We start from the raw sequence: 24,294 nt of genomic DNA on the forward strand, positions 1-24,294 counted from the left end.
GCTTAATTTTACCGTATTTATTTCAAAGTATCAGGTACTATCAATCTTATTTAATTTTACGTTATTTGTACGCAAAATTAAGTTCATAAATTTTGTGCTTAGAGTTTTTACCGTTTTACCAAAGTAAAGATGTTTGTACAAGAATTACGCGTGAAAAAAATGCGCGAAATGTAGTAAAAAGTGCTTTAATGAGATATTAAATCCTATTTGGAAAAAACTGAGGTTTTCATAATCTCATCACTATACAACGTATCACATTTAATAATTAAAAAGAATTATGTGATACAAAAGCCATAGGTTTCAGTGTTAAAGTAAACCAGATCGTCCCTACTCTTTCTTGCCGACATGTGGGTGACACGCGCCCCGCCCACTGGGTTGGTCTATCTCTTATAAGGTCCATGGAGACTACACTGTGCCGTCATAAGCTTAGTCCCACCTATTTATGGACGTCACACAGCTTCTCCTACTGAACTTTGTTGATGTAGCCTATTCTGCGCTTTTACCATTTCTTCTAAAACATTGAAGGCTTTTGTAAAAGCAGCTCTGTGAATCTTCTTTTCAAGTTTAATAGCTTCTTTAGCTTCCATTTTTATACTTTAGAATTCCAAACTAATGTCTCTTATGTCCCACCGAGGGTACCACTACGCGTCAAATTATTACGCTACCAGCCTATCAAGGACTCTAAAGAGACTACTATGTTCTAAAGTATTCATTTATTTAATAAAACATCACACAGGCATATAACATACAATTAATCTTCACTACGCCTAACTAACTACAGAAACATATTTACCTAATTCTAAGAATTGCCCTGTTGCCACTCTCATGAAACCAAATTAACAACAATTATTAGTGGCCAAAAAGTAAAAGTAATAAGTGTTGTAAAATTATAAGTATAATTAAAGTAAAAAATTAAAGGAAAGTAAGTACAAAACACAAAATACATTGTTTTCAAATCCAACAGGCGGTGCGAATAGCTTGAGCGGCTAATCGCACCGAATCTAGTTAATTACCCGAATTAAAATAACTTAATACACCGAATTAAGTTATTTTAAAAGTTTCTAAAAGTTGGTGGTGGGAATCAAGGTCCGTAGAAAGAAATAGAAATAGTATAATGAGTTCTTTCTACGGACCTTGGGTGCGAATAGCATCGGCCATCTGTGTGTCTGATTTTTCGCCTGTCGGGGCAGAAAGATTTAGCGGGTGCAAAACAAGACGTCTTTCTACTTTGTCTGTCTGCCTGTAAGTCCTTTTACTCGAGTAGTTGGGAAGAAGTGAGAGAGATAAAGTACTTGAGTAGAAAAGGTAACTTTTTAATAGATCTTGTGGTATAAAATTTGAAATTGAACTTTATTTGTTAAGCGTGTATGCGGGTGTATTCTAATACTTTCGATTTGAATCACTTGAAATTCAATTTAAAATCAGCGGCTGCTTCTGTTGCTATTTATAGAAATATTGAGCACTGTGTAAATTTCATATTTCGTTTGGATAATATGAAAAAGATAATACTTTCTGCTTTCGTTTGCTATATGTATTTTACATTTCGATTACCTCTTTTAAAACCCCGAAATTTTGTTGGTTTGAAAAATTGTTTCTATCTAAGAAAGGTCATCAGAACCACTTTGCAGACGCTTGGCGCCATAACGTAAAAATACGAAGGTTGTTTTATGCCAGTGTTATGTAATTCCTCAATTATTAGTTTTAATATTCTATTTTAACAACACTTCACTTAATATTTGTATGTTAAGTAGTTTTCAAAAAATCTTCGCATTAAATAGTAATGAAAGTGTATAAATGGCAAATTCGTGTGGATTAAAAATTGTAGCTCAAATTTTTAAGTATTATAATGAGTTAAGACACGATTTTTGTTGTAGTGGCCGCTGTTGCAAACAGTCATCATACGTATTTTGGTTATCAGATGAGTCAATTATTGCTTCACTTATGACGGTTTTAGATTTGTGCAATCAAATATTTTTATTTCATTTAAATATGAAATTAAAACTTACAATAAGTTATGAAAATACAGTTTGCATTTTGTTTAAAATAATTTATTAATATAGCTCAGCATATTAAATTTATATTGCTAATGAAAAAGCAAAAAATGAAAATTTTCTTCAATTAAAAAAAATGGTATGAAAAATTAAGTTTTAAAATCAACTTCTGATTGTTACAAAAGAGTAGTGTTGTCACCTTCCAAAACTGCTGATTAATAACTCATACATAAATGGTTTCAATAAGATATGATATGAATTCCAAATTAAGTATTTGGATTGCTGAAAGATAAGAACTGAAAGAAGAAAAGTCTTTTAGATTTTAATATTGATGTTAAAAAATTAACTTTTTTATTATATTTTCATTTTGCCTCTGATACATTGTATATTGGTTTGAAATCTTGAAGGTGGTTCAGTTAAGAAAATTACTGTGCTTTGTAAATTTAAGTGAAATTATTTTACTAGGGAAAAAAGTCTTTGTTAGAATTCTTACTGTTCTGTAGATCATAGGAAAGATGCAATAGCAACAATATTTCTAAACTTGTGAAGGTCGTCAATACTTTTCTAAAAGCAATAATGTAATAACATGTAATAAATGGATAATTTCAAAGTTTTTAAGAACAGAAAATTCTATTAATGAATAATAATATTGGAAACCTTTTTTCCCTCTTTTTTTTTATTATTTTTTTTTTATTTATTTTATTTTTTTATTTGATTATAATCTTGATGTACCCTGATAAAATGAGGTTTTTCTTAGCTACAGCTTAGGAAATTTCCTTAGCTTAGAAAATTTTTCTTGCCTCAGAAATCTGATCAAAATTTAACTGATTTGAAATTTTGTGGCTATTGAGTACTTTTATATTTAACAATTTCAGTTTCTTGACTTGTTATCACTAGAAAGAAAAATTGTATTTTCAAGTATATTTTTCACGAAACATTTAAGTAAAATGTATTTTATATATTAATTACATAAAATGAATGCTGACTAAAATATGTGCTTTTGTTCGCCTACCATATCTTGTTATTAATTTAGTTACCTTTAATTTGTTTTATGCATCATTTAATTAAGATGCATTTATTCAAATTTAGTTTATTATAAAATTCTCACCAGAAAAATAGATTTAAATATCTCCTTTTTCCTTTCATAAAAGAGACAAAAAGTATCTTTTGCATTTCATTGTAAAATATAAACTGACACATTGTTTGACAGTTTGTATGTTGATTAGAGAAGCTGTATAGTTGTTAAAATTTTTGCATTATTCAAAATCTGATAACCAAGCTCTTTTCTTGCAGTACTTAATTTATTTTCATTGTAATCATTAATGATCATTTCATTGTTAGCCACTTAATTTATTTTCATTGTAATCGATTTTGCATTATTACATAATCCAGTTTCATTATCATATATGCTTAACAATTTTAAATATCTAAAACTTATCTAATTATTTTTGTGTTTGGTTGGCCTTCGAAGCTAGAAAGTTTGGATAACTATGTTTTGGATGACTGGCATTTTGAAGTAAATATGAAGAGGGACCAAATCTCTTAAATTGCTTAGGGCCTTTAAATGGCTTAATTTGGCTCTACCTGGTGGCTAAGGGTAATCTTATCTCTGATTTTATTTTGAAGAGAAGGAGCCATTTTGAAGACTGTATAAATGCTTAAAAAAGAGAATGAAGTATTGCATTAAGCGTTAATAAACCTATTATGAATAATCCGACATTTCCTTAATATAACAAAATTTTTAGTGCTACTTTGGTAGACGGTTGCATGGATTTTGGCGAGCGATACGACTTATGGTAAACCTATTGCCACAAGTTGTTTATGGTAACCAATACTTTGTTGTCATTTTATTTTAAAAATGCATTTTATTATGCACAAATTCTGTGTTTTAAATATTATTTATGACTTCAAAATAATAAAAATGAATTTAATTTTGCCTTTTTATTTGAAATAAAAATTTTATTGTGTATGATATTTTATGGAATTTTATGTTGTGAATGATGTAATGAAGTCACATTATTTTAAAAGTAATTGGTTCTAATATCTATAAAATTAATCTAATGTTTTAAACATTATTTATGACTTTTAAATATTAAAATACAATTTAATTTTGAATTTTTTTAATATGATTCTTCACTTCTTTAAAATGCCTGCGTCATTCATTTTAACAAACCAATGTGTATAAGAAATCGTATGATTGAAGAGTATGTTGTTTACAAGGTCTAGTGTGCCTGGAAATAAAGATGATAATTGGCTGAACTTGGTTTGGTATCAATTTCTTCCTCTCGTCCAACCACTCAGCCATCGGGACCGTGCTTCGAAATCATTACACACACACATATATGCAGTGAAATATGTTTAACACAAAAATGCTTAAGACAAAAATCAGTTAACACGAATAATACATCGGGTCCTGACATTTTCATGCATTTTGTTTCTTTTAACACGAAAAGATTATCCTTCTGGGAATGAACAAAATATGGAAAACACCAGCCGCACAGACAAGATTTAAGAGCGGTGTTTCGTAGAAAGAGAGGCGGTTTCATAGAAAGGAAGCTAACTTGGCTTCGAAATAGCCTGTGTCATGAACCAATTTTGTTTACGATACTTTCACCCTGCACCCCTGCAAACGCCACAAAAAATTATTTCATCTCTCATCAGTTTGCTTTGGAATTCGGTGACGAGTTCATCACAGTGTTTAAAATTCAGTGTGCTTGTTTTGCGTCAAATGAAATGGAGAAGGAGGATATTGAAACAGAGCCGACACTTAATGAAATGTTTGAGAAAGTTTCTATATTATTGGACTGTCCTACTGTATCACTGGAAGAATTTGTTCAGTAGATGATGATAATGTGTGCAGCCCCAACAAAGACAGTTTGTTCAAAGCTAAAAAATATTGATGCAGATTCCGATGACGGAAATGAAATTAATAATGCAGCTGCTGGTCCCATGGCATCCAAAATGAGGAACGTTGTGAATATGCGCAGTTATTTAGACGCACATTCCAATGGTGAAATGAATAACAAAATGGATGACATTGAACAATTTGATGCTAAAAAAGACAATACAAAGAAAAATAGCAGATTATTTTCCAAAAACTCAATAAATATTTTGTTTTTCAAAAAAAAAACTTGAAAATTTTGTATTAAATCAAGTTTTTGTGGATGTTTTTGTTTCATTAATTTTTATTAAATACATATATATGTACATGTAAAATATAAAAAATACTATGGCTTTGCTCTGTGCGAACAAGCAACCTCGAGTTAATTTTCCGCAATTTCAGGATTTTTCCCCTAGACCAGTACTTTCGAGCATATTATGTAACTGCTTCTGTAAATGAAGAATTTGCGTCTGAGACCGCTTTCTCCCGCTACTGCTGTTAACCCATTCAGGGCCAGCAACACAACGATTGCACTCCTACCAGCCCATATTCATGACGCAACGATTCTGCTCCTACGAGCCCAGCATCCTATATACGTCACATTAAAATGGAATGATATATTTGAATTTTTAAAAGCCAATAAATGGAGCTAAGTGGTAATTGTTTTTATATGAATTGATTCATACGGCATGTACTGGCATTAGTTTCTGATTTGAGATGTTTATTGAAATAAACAAACTGGAAATCAGGGCTCTTCATAAGTGCTCCTGTGAATTAAAGGGCTGTTTTTGTTTATTTTATTAGGATTTTTTTTCTATTTATTTTGAAACTTAACATAAGCTTTCTTAATTAATTAAAAAGTGAAATTATTACAGAAGGGGAAAGACTATCAGCTTTCTCGACGTGTAATGCGTCTTGCTTGCATTTCTCAGAAAAGAGTCAGCATTTTTGTTTTTCTTACTCGATTTAATAGGTCATTATATATATTGACACAGCATTATATTTTGATATATAATGCATTTACATATAATGCAATTGTATATATTGAAGTGATCAGTAACAGATATCCCGCCAGTGGGGGCCTTTCCTTGATCACTTTCCGGTAATCGTGGACGCTGTGTTCGATTTAGAAAAACAGGAAGTTTTCTATTATAAGCCTGATGTCACACAGTGTTTGAGGATGAAATATTTCTGAGTGTCTTTTGAAGTTTTGTGACATGTGTTGGGGTTATATTCAGTTTCATTCCGTTAGCCATAGCTACGGAAAACCTCACTAAACCTTACTACGGAAAACCTTACTTAAAACCTTACTACGGAGACCTTACTTAAAAACTTAAAAATTTGTCCAAAATCGCTGGACACTCCACCTTTCCATCTAACCGGAAGACAATTTCCGAAAATTTACGTTGACGGAGGAGGTAATAAAGGTAGGAGAAGATGTGCTGTGTGCGCTGAAACCAAGGAAAAACGAAAGCAAACAACGTATTTTGAGTGCAAAATATGCAATGTAGGACTGTGCGTCAATCCGTCTTTTGAATTATTTCACACACAGCAGAATTTTTAAACTGAATTTAATTACCTACAGGTAATTCTTGTTTAGTTTTTTTTATTATTTTGTTTTATTTTGTATTTGTAAATTTTTTTTTCATGTTTATAGTACAGAACAAAGTCCGTAATCCGGACTCGTCGGGACTTCGGCGATTCCGGGTTATAGATCATCAATTTAAATCTGGTAAGATGGCATGTAGAAATTATACAATTAAAAATATAATAAGTAATTTATGAAATAAAGAGCAATTATGATCTAAAAAGTATCAAAATTTACCCCCCCCCCAAAAAAAAAGTTTGTGGCTTTGAGGTCTGGATTATAGATTATTCCGGATAATGGACGTCTGGATTACAGACATTGTACTGTATTTATTTCTGTGTGTATAGTTATGATTTTAGTATTTTGCCTGTTTAATTTATTTCTATTAATGTGATATTCTTTATATTAATACACATTAAAAATAAGTGCATTAAATACACAACTTTAAAAATTGAAGTTATAATATCAAAATGCTGATTTTATACAGTTTTTATTTTTATTTATTTATTTTTGTTGTTGTTGTAAAATTAGGTTTAACTGCTTAAAATGCACGGGCCGGTGGCGACAAACCATTTCAGAGGGTCCTGTTCCGTGACTGTACTTTGTTCTCTCGACGCTGGTCCTTAAGGGGTTAAGACCTATGCTGCTGCTCTTCTCATCTGCCTCCCTTTGTTTGAATACTATGTTGCAATGAATTTAAAGTTAATCTTATTTAGTAAAGAATAATGAAATGCCTTTTGAACTGAATAAAGATATGGAGCTATAAATTTAAATCCTTCTGTTTCATCATTGGATGCCGCCTTACACTCAGCTGTAACAATGTCCAGAATTCTGATGTGACCAGATTGCCAAGTTTCACTCATGTGCCCAACTACCAAAATATTACATACATATCTATGTAAATAAAGAAAAAACTTATTCTTATAAAATTAGGAAATTATTAAGTTATTAAAACTTACTCTAATAAACTTAATTTTGTTGAATATATATATATATTTTCAATATCTTTTAACACAAAAAACTATTTCAATCCCCTCAGTTTCGTGTTAAACGATATTCACTGTATATATATTATACTATTGTTATATATATAATAATATTTGTCATATTCTTGATGTTTAGAATGATAGGGAAAATATTCATAGACATATAAAATAGTAAAGTAACTGTCTTTTCAGGTGCTAAATGGCAAGTGGTTTTTACATATTAAAAGCGAGTATCCCAAAAAATATAACCTCATGCATCAAACATTCCACATTTAGAAATTGTTTGTCCAAGGTAAAATGGCGAACAATTGTGAATATAGCTATCAATTCTGGATGCTTTGATGATAGCATACCAATACAAAAGAAAATAAGTGAAAGTAGAAAATCTCTGGATTTACACACTTTAAGAACCAAGGAAAAAGGAGACTGGAAAAAACTGACATTGGAAGAAAAGCAAGCATGTAATATATTTTAAATATTTCTACTTTTGAATGACATTTGGTAAATTTTTTTATATGTATATGAAATTGCTTGTTACCGTTAGTTTTTTATGTTGTAGTATGTTTATGAATTTTGCTTTTTATTTTTGAAACATTAGTATTCTGTCCCCCTTCATTTTACTTCATACAGTTGAGTTTTGTGTAGTTGCATTTTGGTTGCTTTGCAGTTTCCTTAGCATTCCAATTTTTTTTATGTACTTTTCAGAGGCATGGCTTATCCTAGATCCTCAGATAATGTGGTCACTCTCACTGGATGGCATTCACGGTAGGCTTTTATCTGCCTTCAAGAGCTGTCCAGTCTTTTTTTTTTTTTTCCTTTTCATTAATTCTGTTTCAAAATTTTATTTTTATATATATTCTTATTGAATGAAACTGCAAAATTCAACTACAGTTATTTTTATTTGTTTTCTCACCTATGACATCACATTCCTGTATACTTTATTTATGCATTTATATGTAATGTTATTTCAGTATATCGAATGAGTTTTAGTCAACCTTTGTGTGAAGTAATTGATCAACCAGATGATGAATGGAAATTAATATTAGCTGGAACTTTTACTGCAATGGGTCTGATGACTTTAGGAATGTATATGTGGTTGGTACAGTCAAGTAAGTTTTCTTTTGTTATATTCATATTTCTGCAGCGTTTATTATAAATTTTATTTTGATATGTTAATTTTGTTTATTAGCTGTGTAGATTATATTTTACAGAAGGTTTTTAATTTTCTTGTTTATTTCTAATTGTATATGTTACTGGCAAAGTTTGAAATCCGCCATTCTATAGAATACCTAGACATTTTATGAAACTAGCTGGCAATGTATGAGACGATTCATAATTGACACATTTGTTAGGCATTCTATAGAATGCCAAATGAGAAACTAGCAAAGTATGAAATACAACTCTGATTTGTATATAACTACAGAGGAGCAGCTAGAAAAAATAATAGCGTCTAAACAATGGGAAAAGGTGAAACTAATCAGATTATGCAAGAAAAAGAGCCTGCTTAAAAAAACATGGATGAGATTATAGTTGACAGTAGATTAAACCAACATGATGAAAACATGCTTACCGAAAAGATTTCCCTTTCTGATACCTGTTGTATGTGTTTAAAAGAAATGGGTGATGCATACAAAAAGTATTGTCAAACAATTCATACCTTCTGTGGCCATGTTAGTAAAGATTATGAAATGGATATTTTGTGCACCCTTTGTTTCAAAACTGAAAATGCTATTGAAGATAAAATAAATTCTCAGATCAATCTTGAAGTACAAGCCAAAAACATGAAAATGTATTTGGAAAAATATTTTCCACTGCTTCCTTGGAAACTACCGTGCGAACTCTTATTCCTGACGTCGACAAGGGGCGAGGTGATTCATGCAATATATTGGCAGCTGTAAGTAACTGTGACAGAGGATGTTTTCTACCAACTTGGAACTTCTGAAGTAATTTTAAAACAAGTATGTGCGAGATCACATTTCACTTTATGCCCTAAGAACTTGCTTAGAATTAAAGATATTACTGACCACAAAATTCCTCTCTGGTAAGTTGCAATTGCTCAGTCCTGTAGAAGCGGTCAAGGATTTGTCAAATATATGTGTAAAACAAAGTGCCAAAATATGAAATGTCTGCATGAAAAATGTAATGAAATGTAATTCAGGCCTATCATGTTGCAAGAAGTAGGTTAATTTCTTATGTGAAAATTTTGTTTTTTTTTTAATAGGAAAGGCATAAATTTTGTTTTGAACAACTTTTGTTTTCTTTACGTATTTTGAATAAAAAATTTTTTGATGGCACTTTCATTATTTTTTCAGAATAACATTTGTATTTTTGAAGAATGCATGTCATTTATGTAATAGCCTTATCAGGACCTTTTTTTTCATACTTTGCTTAAATAACATTTGTCATTATATAGAATGCCTAGGTGTTGTATACAATGTCTAGAGAAAGTGTGTAACAATTGTCGTATTTCATAGTTATATTTAGATTAAAATATAGATTATAATTTACACAAGTTTTTATGTTCTTTATTTTGGTGTTTGTTGCTGTTATATTCATCAGCAATTCAGGAAATGAAAGAGAGCTATGAAATAATTTCCCTGCAATTATAATTGTTTTGAAAGTATTCAGTAGGACAACTGTTGAAATTCAGTATAATTATATGCACCACAGATATTAACTTCTTCATTGATTGACTGCATCACATTTCCTTTATTGATTGTAGTGTTATAATTAATGATATCTTTAAATTGAATTAGAAGCTTACATTGTATCTTATCTCCTCATAAGAAAAATTTAATTTGTGTTAATATTTTATGAAAATAATGAAAGTAAAGGGATTAATAAAATTTTTATGCTGTTTAAAACATAAATATTTTAAGCTGCATAAAGATTTTAGACTCGAGTTTAGAGAATTTGTTAAAAGTATATTTATGGGTACTCTTTGACGATTTTTGGCGGCATATCGATACTGAGTTTGTGCAATGCTTTGACTTATTTTCCCTTTGTGTAGTGCCAATTTTGTCAAAGATTTGCACAAACTTGGTATCCACGTACACATCGACGTATTTTCACTTAAAAAAAACATCAGATAATTGCACAAACTAGGCATTGCGCACTCCCTTGACTTTATCCATATACACATCGACTTATTTTCACTTAAAAAACATCAGTGAATTACACAAACTTGGCATTGCGCACTTCTTTGACTACTCATGTACACATCGATATATTTTCACTTGAAAGGAGCACCCAGTTCTACAGTAGAGGCAAATAAAAAATACAGTTTTTCAATAAACTACATTTTAAACCGAATGATTCAAGTTACTATAAATGAAACAACAACTTTGCGATAATACAAGGGGTATTCTTCAGTCTACTGTAACCGAGAATTTTAGACAAAAAATGCTTTTTCATATCATAAATGAATGGTGGATGATTTCATTCTGTAAAACAAAAGTTTTAGAACTATGATGCAGTGTTTTGGCATACCAGAAATGTAGTTTGTTGTGAAATATTCCAGTGCTTTCACAGAAATGATACTTGGTCCATTATGATTTTAGAATTGGAACAAAGGTGTGTTAGACTGTATGATTGGACTGTACAAACCATTGTTTTGTGGAAATTATAGTCAATACAATAATGTTGACAAATTTATGTAGATGAAAAGACACGGTGCTACTTTGGTAGACGGTTGCACGGATTTTGCGATTTTCCTTTGGCGAGTAATACAACTTATGGTAAACCCATTGCTGGATAAGTTATTTATGGTAACCGATACTTTGTTGTCATTTTATTTAAAAAATAGTGCATTTTATTGTGCATAAATTCCGTGTTTAAAATATTATTTATGGCTTTTAAATATTAAAAATCAATTTAATTTTGCATTTTTATTTGAAATAAAAATTTTATTGTTTATCATATTTTATGAAATTTTGTGTTGTGGATGATGTAATCAATGACGTCACCTTACTTTAAAAGTAATTCGTTTTAATATGTATAAATTTAATCTGTTTTAAACATTATTTATGGCTCTTAAATATTAAAATACAATTTAATTTTGCATTTTTTAAAAAAATGATTGTATTATGTATGAATTTTTAAATAATTCTAGCCGTGATGTAATAAGCTCTCTGATTGGTTATAGAATATTTGTGCATTAATGAGCTGTAATCAGCTCCCTGATTGGTTACTGACAATTTGTGCATTTCCGCGCCGTTTTAAAATTTAATTTATATCTTCGAATTCCTTCATAGATGTCTTCAAAGGTATTATCTAAATTATGATTTAAATTTTTTATTGTGGGACTTATCAATAAACAACAGGTTAAACACTCAAAAAAATGTAAGTACATATTTTTCTTTTATTTTATAATTGTATACTTCAATTTTTGTTAAAAAAATTAATACACTATTTTCAGAAATTGCTGAGATAATTATTGTCCATATGTTTTAATGTTAATTATATTCTATATAACGTATTTTAAAGTATTTGAATTTAATAATATTCTAATTCTTTTAAATGTTGGTATGATGGTTTTTTAATTCGATATTCAATTTCAGTAATATTTTAATCTAATTAAACGTTGGCCCAATGTTTTTATAGCGGTGTTTTTATTCTCTTCTTTGCTATATGAAAGTAATAATAACCTTACTTTAGTATTTTATACTCATAGTAAATGTATTTATTTACACTTGCTTGCCATCTTAAAAAATGACATTTTCAACAAAAAATTAATCCATTACTTTTAACAATATTTATTTATTTATTTATTTTTTAAGTTTCGAATACTTTACTATGCGTAAAAACAGCATTTTTCAAGATGGCTGACGTTTGTAAAAATCGCGCCAACAATTCGGCCAACGTAAATCGCCAAAAATCCGTGCAACCGTCTACCAAAGTAGCACCAAAGACACTTTCAGAGACAAAGCTCGATATGAATATATTTCCACACAAGGAAATCATAAGACAGATTGTGGTCATATACTAATTGTAGGAAAAGGTGATTCTGGTCACATTGATTTCAAAGTTTTCACATGTGTAATGGAGAAAAATTCACCCTTCCCATTAATTTGTCATTCTGTATGATTATTCAAAATGCATATGTAATTTGTAAACCTCTTCTTATATGTAATTTGTAAGCCTCTTCTGAAGTTAAAACATGTTTTTTAAATATAACTATTTTTTCCCTGATGGTAAATTGTTATAAATACTGTTACTGCAGTAATTAATCCCTTTCAATGAAGGAATAATTTTGCTGAATAGTATGAGAATTTAATTATGAAAATGAATTTTTCAAGCACTTTTTAGATTAAAATTCTTAGAATGCTGACTGTTATTATTGTTTAATTTATTTATTCAAGTTAGCTAATTGTATTTTTCAGGAAAATATTCACTGCTGTAAGATATGGTCTTTCATTGTATATAATATTGTGTATAATATTTTTTAATATAATTTGTGTATAATATTTTTTAATATAATGTAATTTTTTCATTTTGTACTAGGTGGTCAGAATTGAAACATCCCTACTCTGTGTTCTCTATATATCGAACTATTAAGTGTAAATGCTTGTACCTAAATTAAAAAAAAAAAATCTAAAAACACTGATACATACGTGCCAACTTTTACGGATTTTTCATATTTTTTAAGAAAATGCGTTTGTCTTTACGATTTTATGATCGTAATCCATGTTTTACAATTTTTTTCCTTTTTCAAGTGTTTTTAGTGATTTTTGTCGAAATTTTAGAATTTTTCGCCAATTGCATCGTGTTTTCGCCGCTTAACCAGCCAATCCAATGTGCTGAACTTGTTTCTCCCACTCTTTTTGTGTGGGCGCCAGATTATTTTGTTCGCGTTCGCTTCAGCAGCAAGGGAATTACTCAGCAAGCGTGGATTGTCACATTCTGTGTTTTTTTTTTTTTTTGTTTTTTTGTTGTTGTTTGTTTGTTTGCACGTGCTACAAATTTTCTTAACACGTCGTTGTTACGAAATGAGTTAAAAAAAACCGTATTCTCAACATTTTCGACCTGCCTACAAAGCCAAATTTCCAACAATTAAAGAATCCTTCAAAGGAAATAACTATGCATTTTGCAACGTGTGCATTTGTGACTTCATAATAAGTCACGGTGGAAGAAGCGACATTGTGAAGCATGTTAAGTCTAAAAAGCATGAAGTTAATGCTTCGTCTTCGACAACGTCAAAGAAAGTGGATGATTTTTTTTCAAATTCAGATGCCGATGTCATTTTGGCAGAGTGTTTGTTGTGAAGAAAAACAAAACTATGTTTCGTTCTTCAATTTCACCAAAAACTCTAGAAAACATTTTAATTGCTAAATTTTATGAGGAAACTAATTGTTATGACAGGAAATTTTACTCTAAATTCATTGCAATAATTTTTTTGTGTAACATTAAGTTCTTGTTTTATGTTTCCTAATAAATTTTTTAGTTACTACTTAATTGAGATTTACTAATGTAAGTACAATTTTATTTTTTCTACTTGTATAAATTGTTATTTTTTTAATATCAAAGCATGATAATAATTCTTCGTGTTCTTCTAAATTTTGGAGAAATCTTCTGAACTTTTATCTTTAGAGGTTGGCAGGTATGCTGATAGATATCACTGTTCAACAGAAAATATACTGAAAAGACACAAATTACACATTTGTAACACATTTTATTCGAACGTACCAAACATTCATATCACAAGAACCTTATCATTGCAGGGGAAGCTGCTCAGTATGGTTCCTTTCTTCAAGATGTAAAATCTGCAGTCTGTGGACTGCTTGGTTAACTGCAGATCGTAATTGGTCGGTTGAAATGCTTCTTGCATGCAAAATTATACTGTCTTTCAAATCTTCCAAGGTTATCAGATGTCCTCGATAAACAAGATTTTTTAAGCCAAAATTGCATTGCCGAAAATCGCAGGAATTAAGATCTACAGAATGAGATGGCCAGGTTGTCAGAAACGTACAACTAATTAATCTATCATTAGTAAAATGTTGCCGAAGAAACTGCTGTACACAGCGTCTAATGTGTAGAGGCATAAAGATAATTGAATCAAGACATTGGCGCTGTTGCATTTGGGGTACAACAAAATTTTCAATCATGTTTGGGTATCTCCTGGCTGTCATGGTGCATGTGATTGTGAGGAATTTTTTATGGGTAAAAATGCACCATTTTTCTTGATATGTTCCACAACGTATTGTAGGGAAGACCCAAATGCCATGACACTGCACATGCAGTGCTATGATCTACAGTTATCCATTGATTGTTCAACAGTAGTGGTGGCAGCATCTTCAGCAACATCTAAATGAATCGATTTACATCCTTAACCCAACTGAACTCTTAAGATCTCCTGTTTTCTTGAATCAAGTGATCATTCTCCTGAGAGCTTGTGGAAGTTAATGGTCCTTTACGTTAATTCTTAAGTCATTGAAACTCTCGAATTGCAGCTGTGACATTTCCTTTGTTTTCATATAACAACTTTACAAGCAAAGCATGTTCTGGCAGCGTGACAGCCATCGCTAATAAGAATGACATTTTTTTTTTTTTTAATTATATGCTCAGAACAGTAGCTGCTATATGCTCAGAACAGTAGCTGCGAACCAGAGGTTTATGCAAATTTTTGTGCTTACAGTGTGAAGTTACAATTACAGTTTAGGTGTTTCTTCACTGTTTTTTTCTACATCAGCAATAGAAATTAAAAGAAGAAAAATTCCATACTGCTTTTTTTTTGTGTGTGTCTTTTCAGCATATTTTCTGTTGTACAGCCCCTTCTTTCAATGTTTCTGGGACTTGAATAGTGTATTCAACAATTTTGGAGCCTTTACACTAAGTAGTTCAATGTATAGGGAGCTCAGAGCAGAGGTGTTTTAATTCTGACTACCTTGTATATTATGAAATTGTCAGGTGGTAAAGTAGATTGTGAAAAATTCTTATTAATATTGGTAATGCAATACTTAATCCATTTCTTGCTAGGAATCTTTTGGCTAAATTGTATTTATATATATGAGAATTAGATGACTATTTGACTTTAAGGCAGTGAATATTTAAGTACTTTTTTAATCTTAAATTCTTAGATTATTGACTGTTATTAATGTTTAGTTTATTTTTACACGATAGCTAATTATTTGTATTTTTTTAGAAATACTGTTGTAAAATATAGGATTTCCTTGGCAGGCATTGCATATTTTCGTTGTATGCTTGTATATTTTGTTTTTGCTACACATTGTACATTTCTTCCATGGACGTTTTTGCTTTACTTTTAGTGGAATTGTCCGAAATTATATTAGATATTTCCAGCATTTTCCTTTCAGTGTACAGAATTTTAGTACGGCATACTCAAATGAATTTGTTTCAAAATTCACAGCATTGGAGAGTAAAATCCAGAAATATGTTTTTTATTGCTTTTAAATAAAACTTATATTAAAAGGTGATGGGGGAAATTTTTCATTTTTAACTGGCATTTAAAAATATTTTTCACATAACATGAAGCCCATTTCTTAAAAACCATGATCATGACTTCCTCTAGAGATAATATGGTTCCAAGTTGGAATACTCCTATTAATGAATTGCACTCTTCTGTATGACTTCCGTATTGTACTGTTGAATTGAATGTGGTATAACTGCGAAGAATGTGCTATTTAATAAAGTTAACAATAATAGAAAGACAAACAAATTTTTTCTAGCCATCTTGAATGAAGCCACCTGAATCTTTTTTAGCGATGAATTTTGATATGATAAACTGAAAAAAAGACTGGGGGAAAAGTGCATACACACACTTGACGTTAAATTGAAAATTCTTACATATGTTGCTATATATCTTTTAAAATTTTGTGATTGAACTGTATGTTACATGAGTGCAAAGAAAGCAACGCTTAATAATAAAACTTAAATGGGGGGGGGGGACTGAAAGGTTTCGGATTTTAAATTACATCCAAAGGGGGGCCTGTTTTTTAACGTTTTGTGTGTTACCTTTATTTATTAAGTATCAAGTTCTATGTACTCAAATAATGTGTTATAAATTAAGCAACAAAAAGTATAGAAAATTGATAAATGCCAAAACGTGAATAAAAGTAATTTTTTATGTTCATAAACTAATACTGAATACTTAACAGATAATGAAAAGGTGACTGCATTCCCCCTTCCCTGAAACTATGAACATTCCCTGTTTGAGAATCCCTGCATTAATTTATTTTAATCAAAATTTGGCCATACTTTTTACAGAAATGTTGTGCATTTTGATAGGTTTTGGAGCAAAACTGTTCTGTAAAATTTCACAAATCTTCCCCAAAAGTAAATGATGCAAAAATAAAGCACAATAAATATGCTATCTGTAGTGCAGAAAAAATCTTAAAGTATACCAACAAGAAAAGTTATAAATTTCTCGGGAATTAAAATCTATTATAGGCTGTTTATTAATAGCATTATTATGTTATCTAATATAAAAATTTTATTGTCTTTTCAATTTCATCAACAGCTTTGTTTTACATAATTATCTCTGATAAGTTAAAATACAGTACAAAGTCTTTAATCGGGACTTCGGCGATTCCGGATTATAGATTATCATTTTAAATGTGGTAAGAAGGCATGCAGAAATTATAAAATTAAAAATATGAAACCGTAATTTATGAAATAAAGAGCAATTATGATCTAAAAAGTATCAAAATTTACAAAAAAAAAAAAAAAAAAAAAAAAAAAAAAAGAGCAAGCTTTGTATTTATTTGTTTATTTTATTAAACATTTCTTTCAATGTAAGTTGTTTAAGTTGCTTCGTTTTATTTTGTTCAGTTATAAAGTTCCGCTGTTCAAGTCCTGTAATTGCTGTGTCGAGAATACCGACTAATTTGTCAATCGAAATTTTTTCGTTTTCACTAACCTCTCTGTCACTTTCTTCATGCCTTTTTCCATTTTTTGCAGCAATTTCACTTTTTGTTTGATGGAAATCGAAACATGCTTTCGCTTTGTAGAACCTTTGGCAGCTCCAGAGTCGGAAACTCTTTTTGACATAGTCGAAAGTTCAAGCTTACTTTTTATAAAATTGCTCTAACTGTCTGCAAAAGGTAATAAGCCGGATCCTAAATTAGAAGATTAGGTCGACCTCTTCAGCCATGAGTAACAAGAGTAAGTTTTGATCTGTCGCCTATAAGTGTGGGATAGGGAGGCAGTGTGGTAATTTCTCTATCCTCTTCAGTGGGCTGTTTGGCTGGTTTCCTAAAAATAATAAAAAATATGGTGAATTAGATTTCGTCTGAATCTTCTATATGTGTCACATTTCATCAACCAGTTTATAATATTGATGATAAATCTTATCTAAAAACAGTTTGTAAGTTTATCTCATTTTGGGGGTGGTGGTGGTAAATAATGTAACAATTATTATTTTTTTAATATTATGTTATCTGATTTTTGAACATTCTGCTGGAAAGAGAATTCTGAAGAAGAGAGCAATATCAAGCTTAATCATGTTCATTTTCATAATTCAATCTTCTTTATTTCCAGTGAAAATTTAAAGCAAATCTTAGAAATGATTGCTTTAACCACTTGCGTTACAACTAAACTTCATGGTTGTGGTGCCATGTGCTATAATATAACAAGTGGTAAATTGTCTCAATTATGGTGCTCCGCGTCTGCGAGTGCAATCCAGAGCTGTAACTCGAGAAATAAACAATCTTGTTTTTAGGCGACGTGTGCACCACGTTATTTTCATTTTTGCGATAAATGCCTATCGAAATGGTGTTCGCGTTTTGAGACAAAAGCAACTCGACATGCGTGGCATGTCTTTTTAGCGCAAGTGGTTAAATGGATTGTTTGAATTTTGGAAAAAGGTTTGCAGAAAATATATAATTCTGTTTGCAGCCGTATGGAACCATTAGGTACCATCCATGTACCAATTTTTACAATAACAATAAGCAAAAATTTTCAATAAAACATGAAGCAGTTTTTGTTGAATCTTAGAAAATTACAAAGTGAACTATTTGCTGAAAAGTTGACAAAAGTGCAAAAGAAGTGAAGTGCAATGTTTTTCTGAAATTTCTAAAGTAAAATACTGAAGGTGCTAAAACAATCAAATTTAGGATTTTTATACTGCAAATCATTGAGAATTTTATGCAAATTAGAAAAGTGCTTTATTATTTTAATTAACTTTTCCCTTTCTAGTGTGTGATCTTTAAATAAAAGTGAAATCATTAAAAAATGTGGAAAACAAATTTAAAAAAAAAGTGTACATTTTTGCGGGATTTATTTAAATAACTGAAAAATTATACAAATGATATGTTAATGGAAGTGAAAGAAAAAAAAACTTTACTTTCAGATTTAATCAATCTCTTTACTCTTAGAAATTTTATTATATTTTTTAAATGTACGAAAAGATTATTCTATTATTCTAGCAAAGTTTTGTCGATAAAGGAAGTTGAATAAAGAGTGGAAAAAATAAGTAAATTTGAATAAATAAAATAATCCCTGGTTTATAGATTTAGCATTATTAACACTCTTGTACCAAATCTGAATTTCTCACTAGTCATTTTCAGTACTTAATTATTGTTTTCTTATAATATTCAAGAAATAAATACAGATGCATTTGTGTTTTATGATACTTTTCTGTTAACAGGGTGTCATTTGCCAAATGTGCACAAAATCCAATAACCTGTTTATATCATATCTTGAGTAATTATGCATTGATATTCGTATTGGTGTAGTACAGTACAAAGTCTGAAATTTGCACTCGTCGGGACTTCGGCGATTCCAGATTTGAAATTTTTCTGGATATTAGATATTTATGAAATAATGAAGTATTTATGATCTAAAGGATATCAAAATTTACAAAAAAAAAAAAAAAAAAAAGGCATACTATTTATTTGTTTACTTATTAAACATTTCTTTCAATGTAAGTTGTTGAAGTTTCTTTTTTTGTGCTAATATTTTCTTTTTCATTCCGTAGAGAGACAGAATTTCTTCTTCAGATACAAAGCTTTATTGTTCAAGGTCCTGTAATTGCGGTGTCAAGAATTCCGACTAGCTTGTCAATCAAAATTTTTTCGTTTTCAATAACCTCTGTTACTTTCTTCATTATCAGTAGCAGTATTTTCTGGATCTAGAACTATACTACATATTTCACTGTCCATTATTTGATTGATGATTGAAGCATTGTCATCACAATGAAAATCTTCTGTTATATTATCTTCATTTATTAACGCTTCTCCACATTTCTTTACAAAATCGATTAATTTGAAAATTTCACCTTTGCTTTGCAATATCCGAACTTTCACATTCGCGACTATCATCCTCACCATGAAATCTGGTAGCTGGCCATAAATTATGCCAAACATTTTTTTAAAGTATCTGGAGGCACGTCTTCCCACAATCTTTCAATGCTCCACAAAGCAAAAATGAAAGAAATATTTAAAAAAATTCTTAAATAGTCTTGCCATTTATTCAAGAAATCTAATGTGGCTTTTAAAAAATCTACTTTATATTTGGATTTCAGGGTATGCACTATTCTGATATGCATAGGCTGAATAAGAGTTGTACAATTTGAGGAAAGAATAATACGGGTACATTATCTTTCACTAAAATTTTTAAGTTAGGTATGAGCCGAACAGTAGTCTATAATCAGAACAATTTTAGCATCATCAGGTAAACCAACCAAATTTTGCCGAGCCTCAGGTATGAAATGATTTTCAAACCAATCATTTATTAACACTTGTGACATCCCTGTTCTTTTATTTCCACAATATGAAATGGGGAAAATCTTTACTCCTTTAAATGCTTGTGTATTTATTCAGATTATGAAAAAGTTTACACTTGTGCATTCCTGTAGCATTTGCGCATGCTAAAATTGTTAGTCTCGCTTTCGAATCTGACACTAGTCGTTTTCTATATAGGTTGCCAAGGTATTTTGCAAAACATGTTGCCAAAAAAGACCAGTTTTATCAGCATTGTGAATTTGTTCTGGAGATAACTTTTTACTATTAATGAGTTTAACGAATTCATTTGCAAGTAGTTCAGCAGCTTCTGAATCAGCTGAAGCTTTTTCACCAAAATTCTTAATTGCCTTATACCATGGCAATTTTCAAGTTTGGTTAACCAACCTGTGGATATGTGCACTCAGTTTTTTACGTTAATTTCTTCATGAAATACTTTGGCTTGAGCCATTAGCATTTGGCCTGTCAATGGCACACCCTTGCTGTGTCTCTGTCTCATTCAGTCATCACTTTGTCATGATCTTCACTTTTAGAATAACAAATAATTTTTCTGTTATTCATTGTGAATGGGGGTGTGGAATCCACAAAAATTTCAGAAAGTTCCTTTTTCCGTTTTTTAATGTCATATACTTCCAATGTCATACTGCTCGCATAATTTTGAGACGAATATACCTTTATCCATTTTTTGCAGCAATTCCACTTTTTGTTTAATAGACATCAAAACATGCTTTTAGAAACTCTTTTCAAGATAAATGAAATTTCAAACTTTAATTTTCATAAAATTTCTGTAATAAAAACCTAAATTTTATCTTGAGAAATTTTGAATAAAAAACTCTATTCTTTTGCAGGTATGATTAAAAATAAATCTACTTTAATTTGATAGCAAAGTTTTTATAGGTTATTATTCAAAATATTTTTCAAAAAATGTATAAAAATTATTTAAAAATACAAATTTTAAAAATAAATCATAAAAAGTAGGAAAATTCTATTTGGAATGAACCTAAATTTTGAAATATGAAAGGAAGAATCAAATAAATGTAATAAAAAAATCTGATGCTTACATTACATGACTTCCTTGTATGGAATATTAAATAATATGCATTTTTCTTGCATTTCATTTAAACTGATTGGATTGAATTAAATCTACTTAGTCGATAGCGCATAAACCACCATAGAATAAATGCACTCTTAAAAATTCACTGTGTTTGTTTACCATAGCGACACACTCTGGCACTAGGTTCACTTAACAGTGTTATATTTCATTCATTTTATAACTACTTGAAACCAAGATGAATACTTTTTCATCACGCTAAGCAGGATGTTACCAGTTCCTCATTTCATTTTAATAACTACTTGTAACCAAGATTGACGTTACCACTTCCTCATTTATTTCATTTTATCTCAGAATGCACAAAATTTATATCATCAGATGAATTATCTAATCATTGCCACATGTTCTATTCAAATACTATAATAAATCTAAAATGATGTATAAAAGAAAGAAAAGAAACAGTTTTTCACAGACAATTCAGTATTTCTCATTCAATTAATTCAGTTCTTACTTCCGCTACAAGGCAAAAATACATAAAAACTCAAAATATCTATATTAAAAATTACAAAGTAAATTTACGAAGTTAAACACTTATTTCCTCAAATAAATTCCAGAATGGATTAAGCATAATTTAATTCGTAATAATATAAGAAGGTGTTATCTTTGTTATTACGAAGCTTAGTTCCCTAGATTGTCATCAAATCCACTATTTTGCTAAGTTTCAATTGTAAACAGATTTACGAAAGGCCTAAAAACCTTAACTGGAAGATAAGAACAACATAATTCAATCATTTTTAAAGCCAAAAAAAAAAAAAAAAAAATTGCATAATTTACAAACATATAAGAATAAAGAAACTGAGATCACTGAACCATGTAACAGAGTGGATATATATATACATATAGTTTTGGTGCGGTCAATTGGCAGCCAAAATAGGAGGTTCACATCTGCATGTTATAGCAGTCCTATATATAAAATTTCAATGTTCTAAGGCTGCTTGTTTTTGAGTTATGCTAGATACATACGTATGTATGCACGGATGCCACGAAAACTTTTCTTCAGAATTAATTTTAAATTAGTTTTATAATTTTTTTGGGGGGAAAAGAGACCTTTATTCTGTCCTTATGTACAGATCTCATGCAAAAACAACGTTAAATTCATTCGATAGCAGTCAAAATGGATATTTTCGTTGAAATATGAACTTGGAGTTTGGCATAATTCGAGTCATAGAATCGAAATATGGAAATAAATTGGCATGACATTTCAGAAAATTTGACAAGTTGACAGATGCAAGTTAAATTTCGTCAATCAGCTCAGTTGAACGGGAGATATAGAACTGTCCCCCCTTTTTTTCACACAGTGTACATCTACAGGTTAACCTGAAGTCAAGGTTTTTGATCCTGATAATGAGTTGCCATGGTAAAACGTATTGGTAAAAAAAACATAGCCCTATCAACTAGGCTCCTATTTTTTTGAACAGCAGCAATTTCACGGAAACATACGAATATTTTAGGTAGTGTTAAATGAAATCAATTTTATGGTTCTTGTACAATATGAAAAGCAGTATGGTAAAATCTTTTGTATTTGTCTTCTTTATCTTCTTACCCCCCTGTAATATTTATTCTGAGTAATAACCATTTTTTTATGAAACTCTAGAGTTGCTACCATCTAATTAGATTTTGCTCCAATATTTATGTTAACACTAAGAAGTTCCCTGTTAACAGAAAAGTCTATTTTTGTCAACAAATACTATAGTTAGGTATCAGTTATTGTAAATATTTTACTTTTAAGGGTTAATATAATTACATTTTTGCAGTGTAATAACGTATGCAGCTTATTGAAATAAGTTTATGAAAATGAAATTCTTAAAGTGAACTAAAAAATTATTATTTTGATAACATTTTATGTGATAAATAATTTATATTTTACAGAGAGAAGAACTGAAACCTTTCCTGGAATTAGTATATTTCAAAATAAAAATAAAAATGAAGAAATGAACTTGTTTTATGGCAAAGGCAAAAATTCTGTACCTGAATCTAGGAATTAGAATGTGAAATTTTAAAGTTAGTGGTGAATATAGTACTTTCAATTGTAAAAAAATTCATTGTCTGAAGTTTAGTTTTATGTGTTATTAAAGCTTATTCTAATAGTTTTTCATTTTATATTTTTCTCCATCGATAACAATTTCTAATTAATCTTCAGAATATCATAACTGGGTGAGTTGCCCTGAAATAATATTAAATTCAAATGTTACCTGAAATGCACCTTCCTCCTCTTTAGCTTTTTCACATTTGCCACACCTATAATTTCAATTTATATTAAATACCATGCAAAAGATTACTGTTAGCTTTTAATACTTTTGCCATTTTCCACTTAAGTCGTGGAAAGTTTTCATCTTTGATTTATACCAAGTCATTCACACATAAATCAGCACTAAAAAGATTCCATTTTTTGTGCACTTGCAACTGAGTCAAGTAGTTGATTTGAAATCGAATTTCAAGACAATTGGGAAATCTGTGTGAATAATTTCCACCATTCACAAATGGGAATTTTCTCATTTGTAAGATCAAGTTCATGAACACTTTTTAACTTGGAACTGATAACCAAATGACCCTGTGTAATGACAGAAAAATCATTTGCGTCCTCAGAAGCAGCCGCTAAAGGATGGGAATTAAGTATTGCTTCAATCTCCACTAGACACGTTGAAAATTTTTCTTGCAAGATCTGCAGTCCTATAACACGTCTCATGTGAAACTTCATGGATTTAATGGCAGCCTCCCATAGGCCTAAAAAAAAGGGGGCTGATGGAACATTCATTATCCGTTTTTGCATCTAATGGTTCTGTAAGACTAAAGGTGCATCCAAGACATAATAAGAGGTTTTGTAAACAATAACAACATTTATTTACAAGAAAATATATGAAAATTTCAATCAATTAGAGATGTATTATTAGGCATCGCTGCCTTCCATGTCCTACACCTTTAGTATCCTGCCTGCCACTGACTATTGGGACGAACACAGCACCCGCTAGTCAGAATAAAGCTGGAAATATTGTAATACTCCCCACCTGAACTCACTTGAGTTCACTTACCGTTGAATTTTAA

At 30.2% G+C, this 24,294-nt stretch overlaps 1 protein-coding gene across 3 annotated transcripts; it reads left to right on the forward strand.

Moving 5' to 3' along the window:
• The first annotated feature begins 1,159 nt into the window (after window positions 1–1,159).
• LOC118194272 (uncharacterized) lies at window positions 1,160–23,342 on the forward strand. Of its 3 annotated transcripts, none has more exons than XM_035365492.2 (4): window positions 1,160–1,305; window positions 7,639–7,907; window positions 8,418–8,555; window positions 23,122–23,342. In XM_035365492.2, the coding sequence occupies exons 2-4, from the start codon at window positions 7,646–7,648 to the stop codon at window positions 23,235–23,237; spliced, it is 516 nt and encodes a 171-aa protein (XP_035221383.2). In that variant the 5' UTR covers window positions 1,160–1,305; window positions 7,639–7,645; the 3' UTR covers window positions 23,238–23,342. The 3 variants fall into 3 exon arrangements, with proteins under 3 accessions (XP_035221383.2, XP_035221384.2, XP_085679905.1); XM_035365493.2 differs by lacking the exon at window positions 1,160–1,305 and adding an exon at window positions 7,334–7,358; XM_085823779.1 differs by lacking the exon at window positions 1,160–1,305 and adding an exon at window positions 8,152–8,211 and having other exon boundaries at window positions 7,765–7,907.
• Window positions 23,343–24,294: the final 952 nt, after the last annotated feature.

Source organism: Stegodyphus dumicola, chromosome 9 (genome assembly GCF_044657685.1).
Source record: "Stegodyphus dumicola isolate Sdum_Otavi_A_Nest chromosome 9, ASM4465768v1".
Classification (NCBI taxonomy): Eukaryota; Metazoa; Arthropoda; class Arachnida; order Araneae; family Eresidae; genus Stegodyphus; species Stegodyphus dumicola.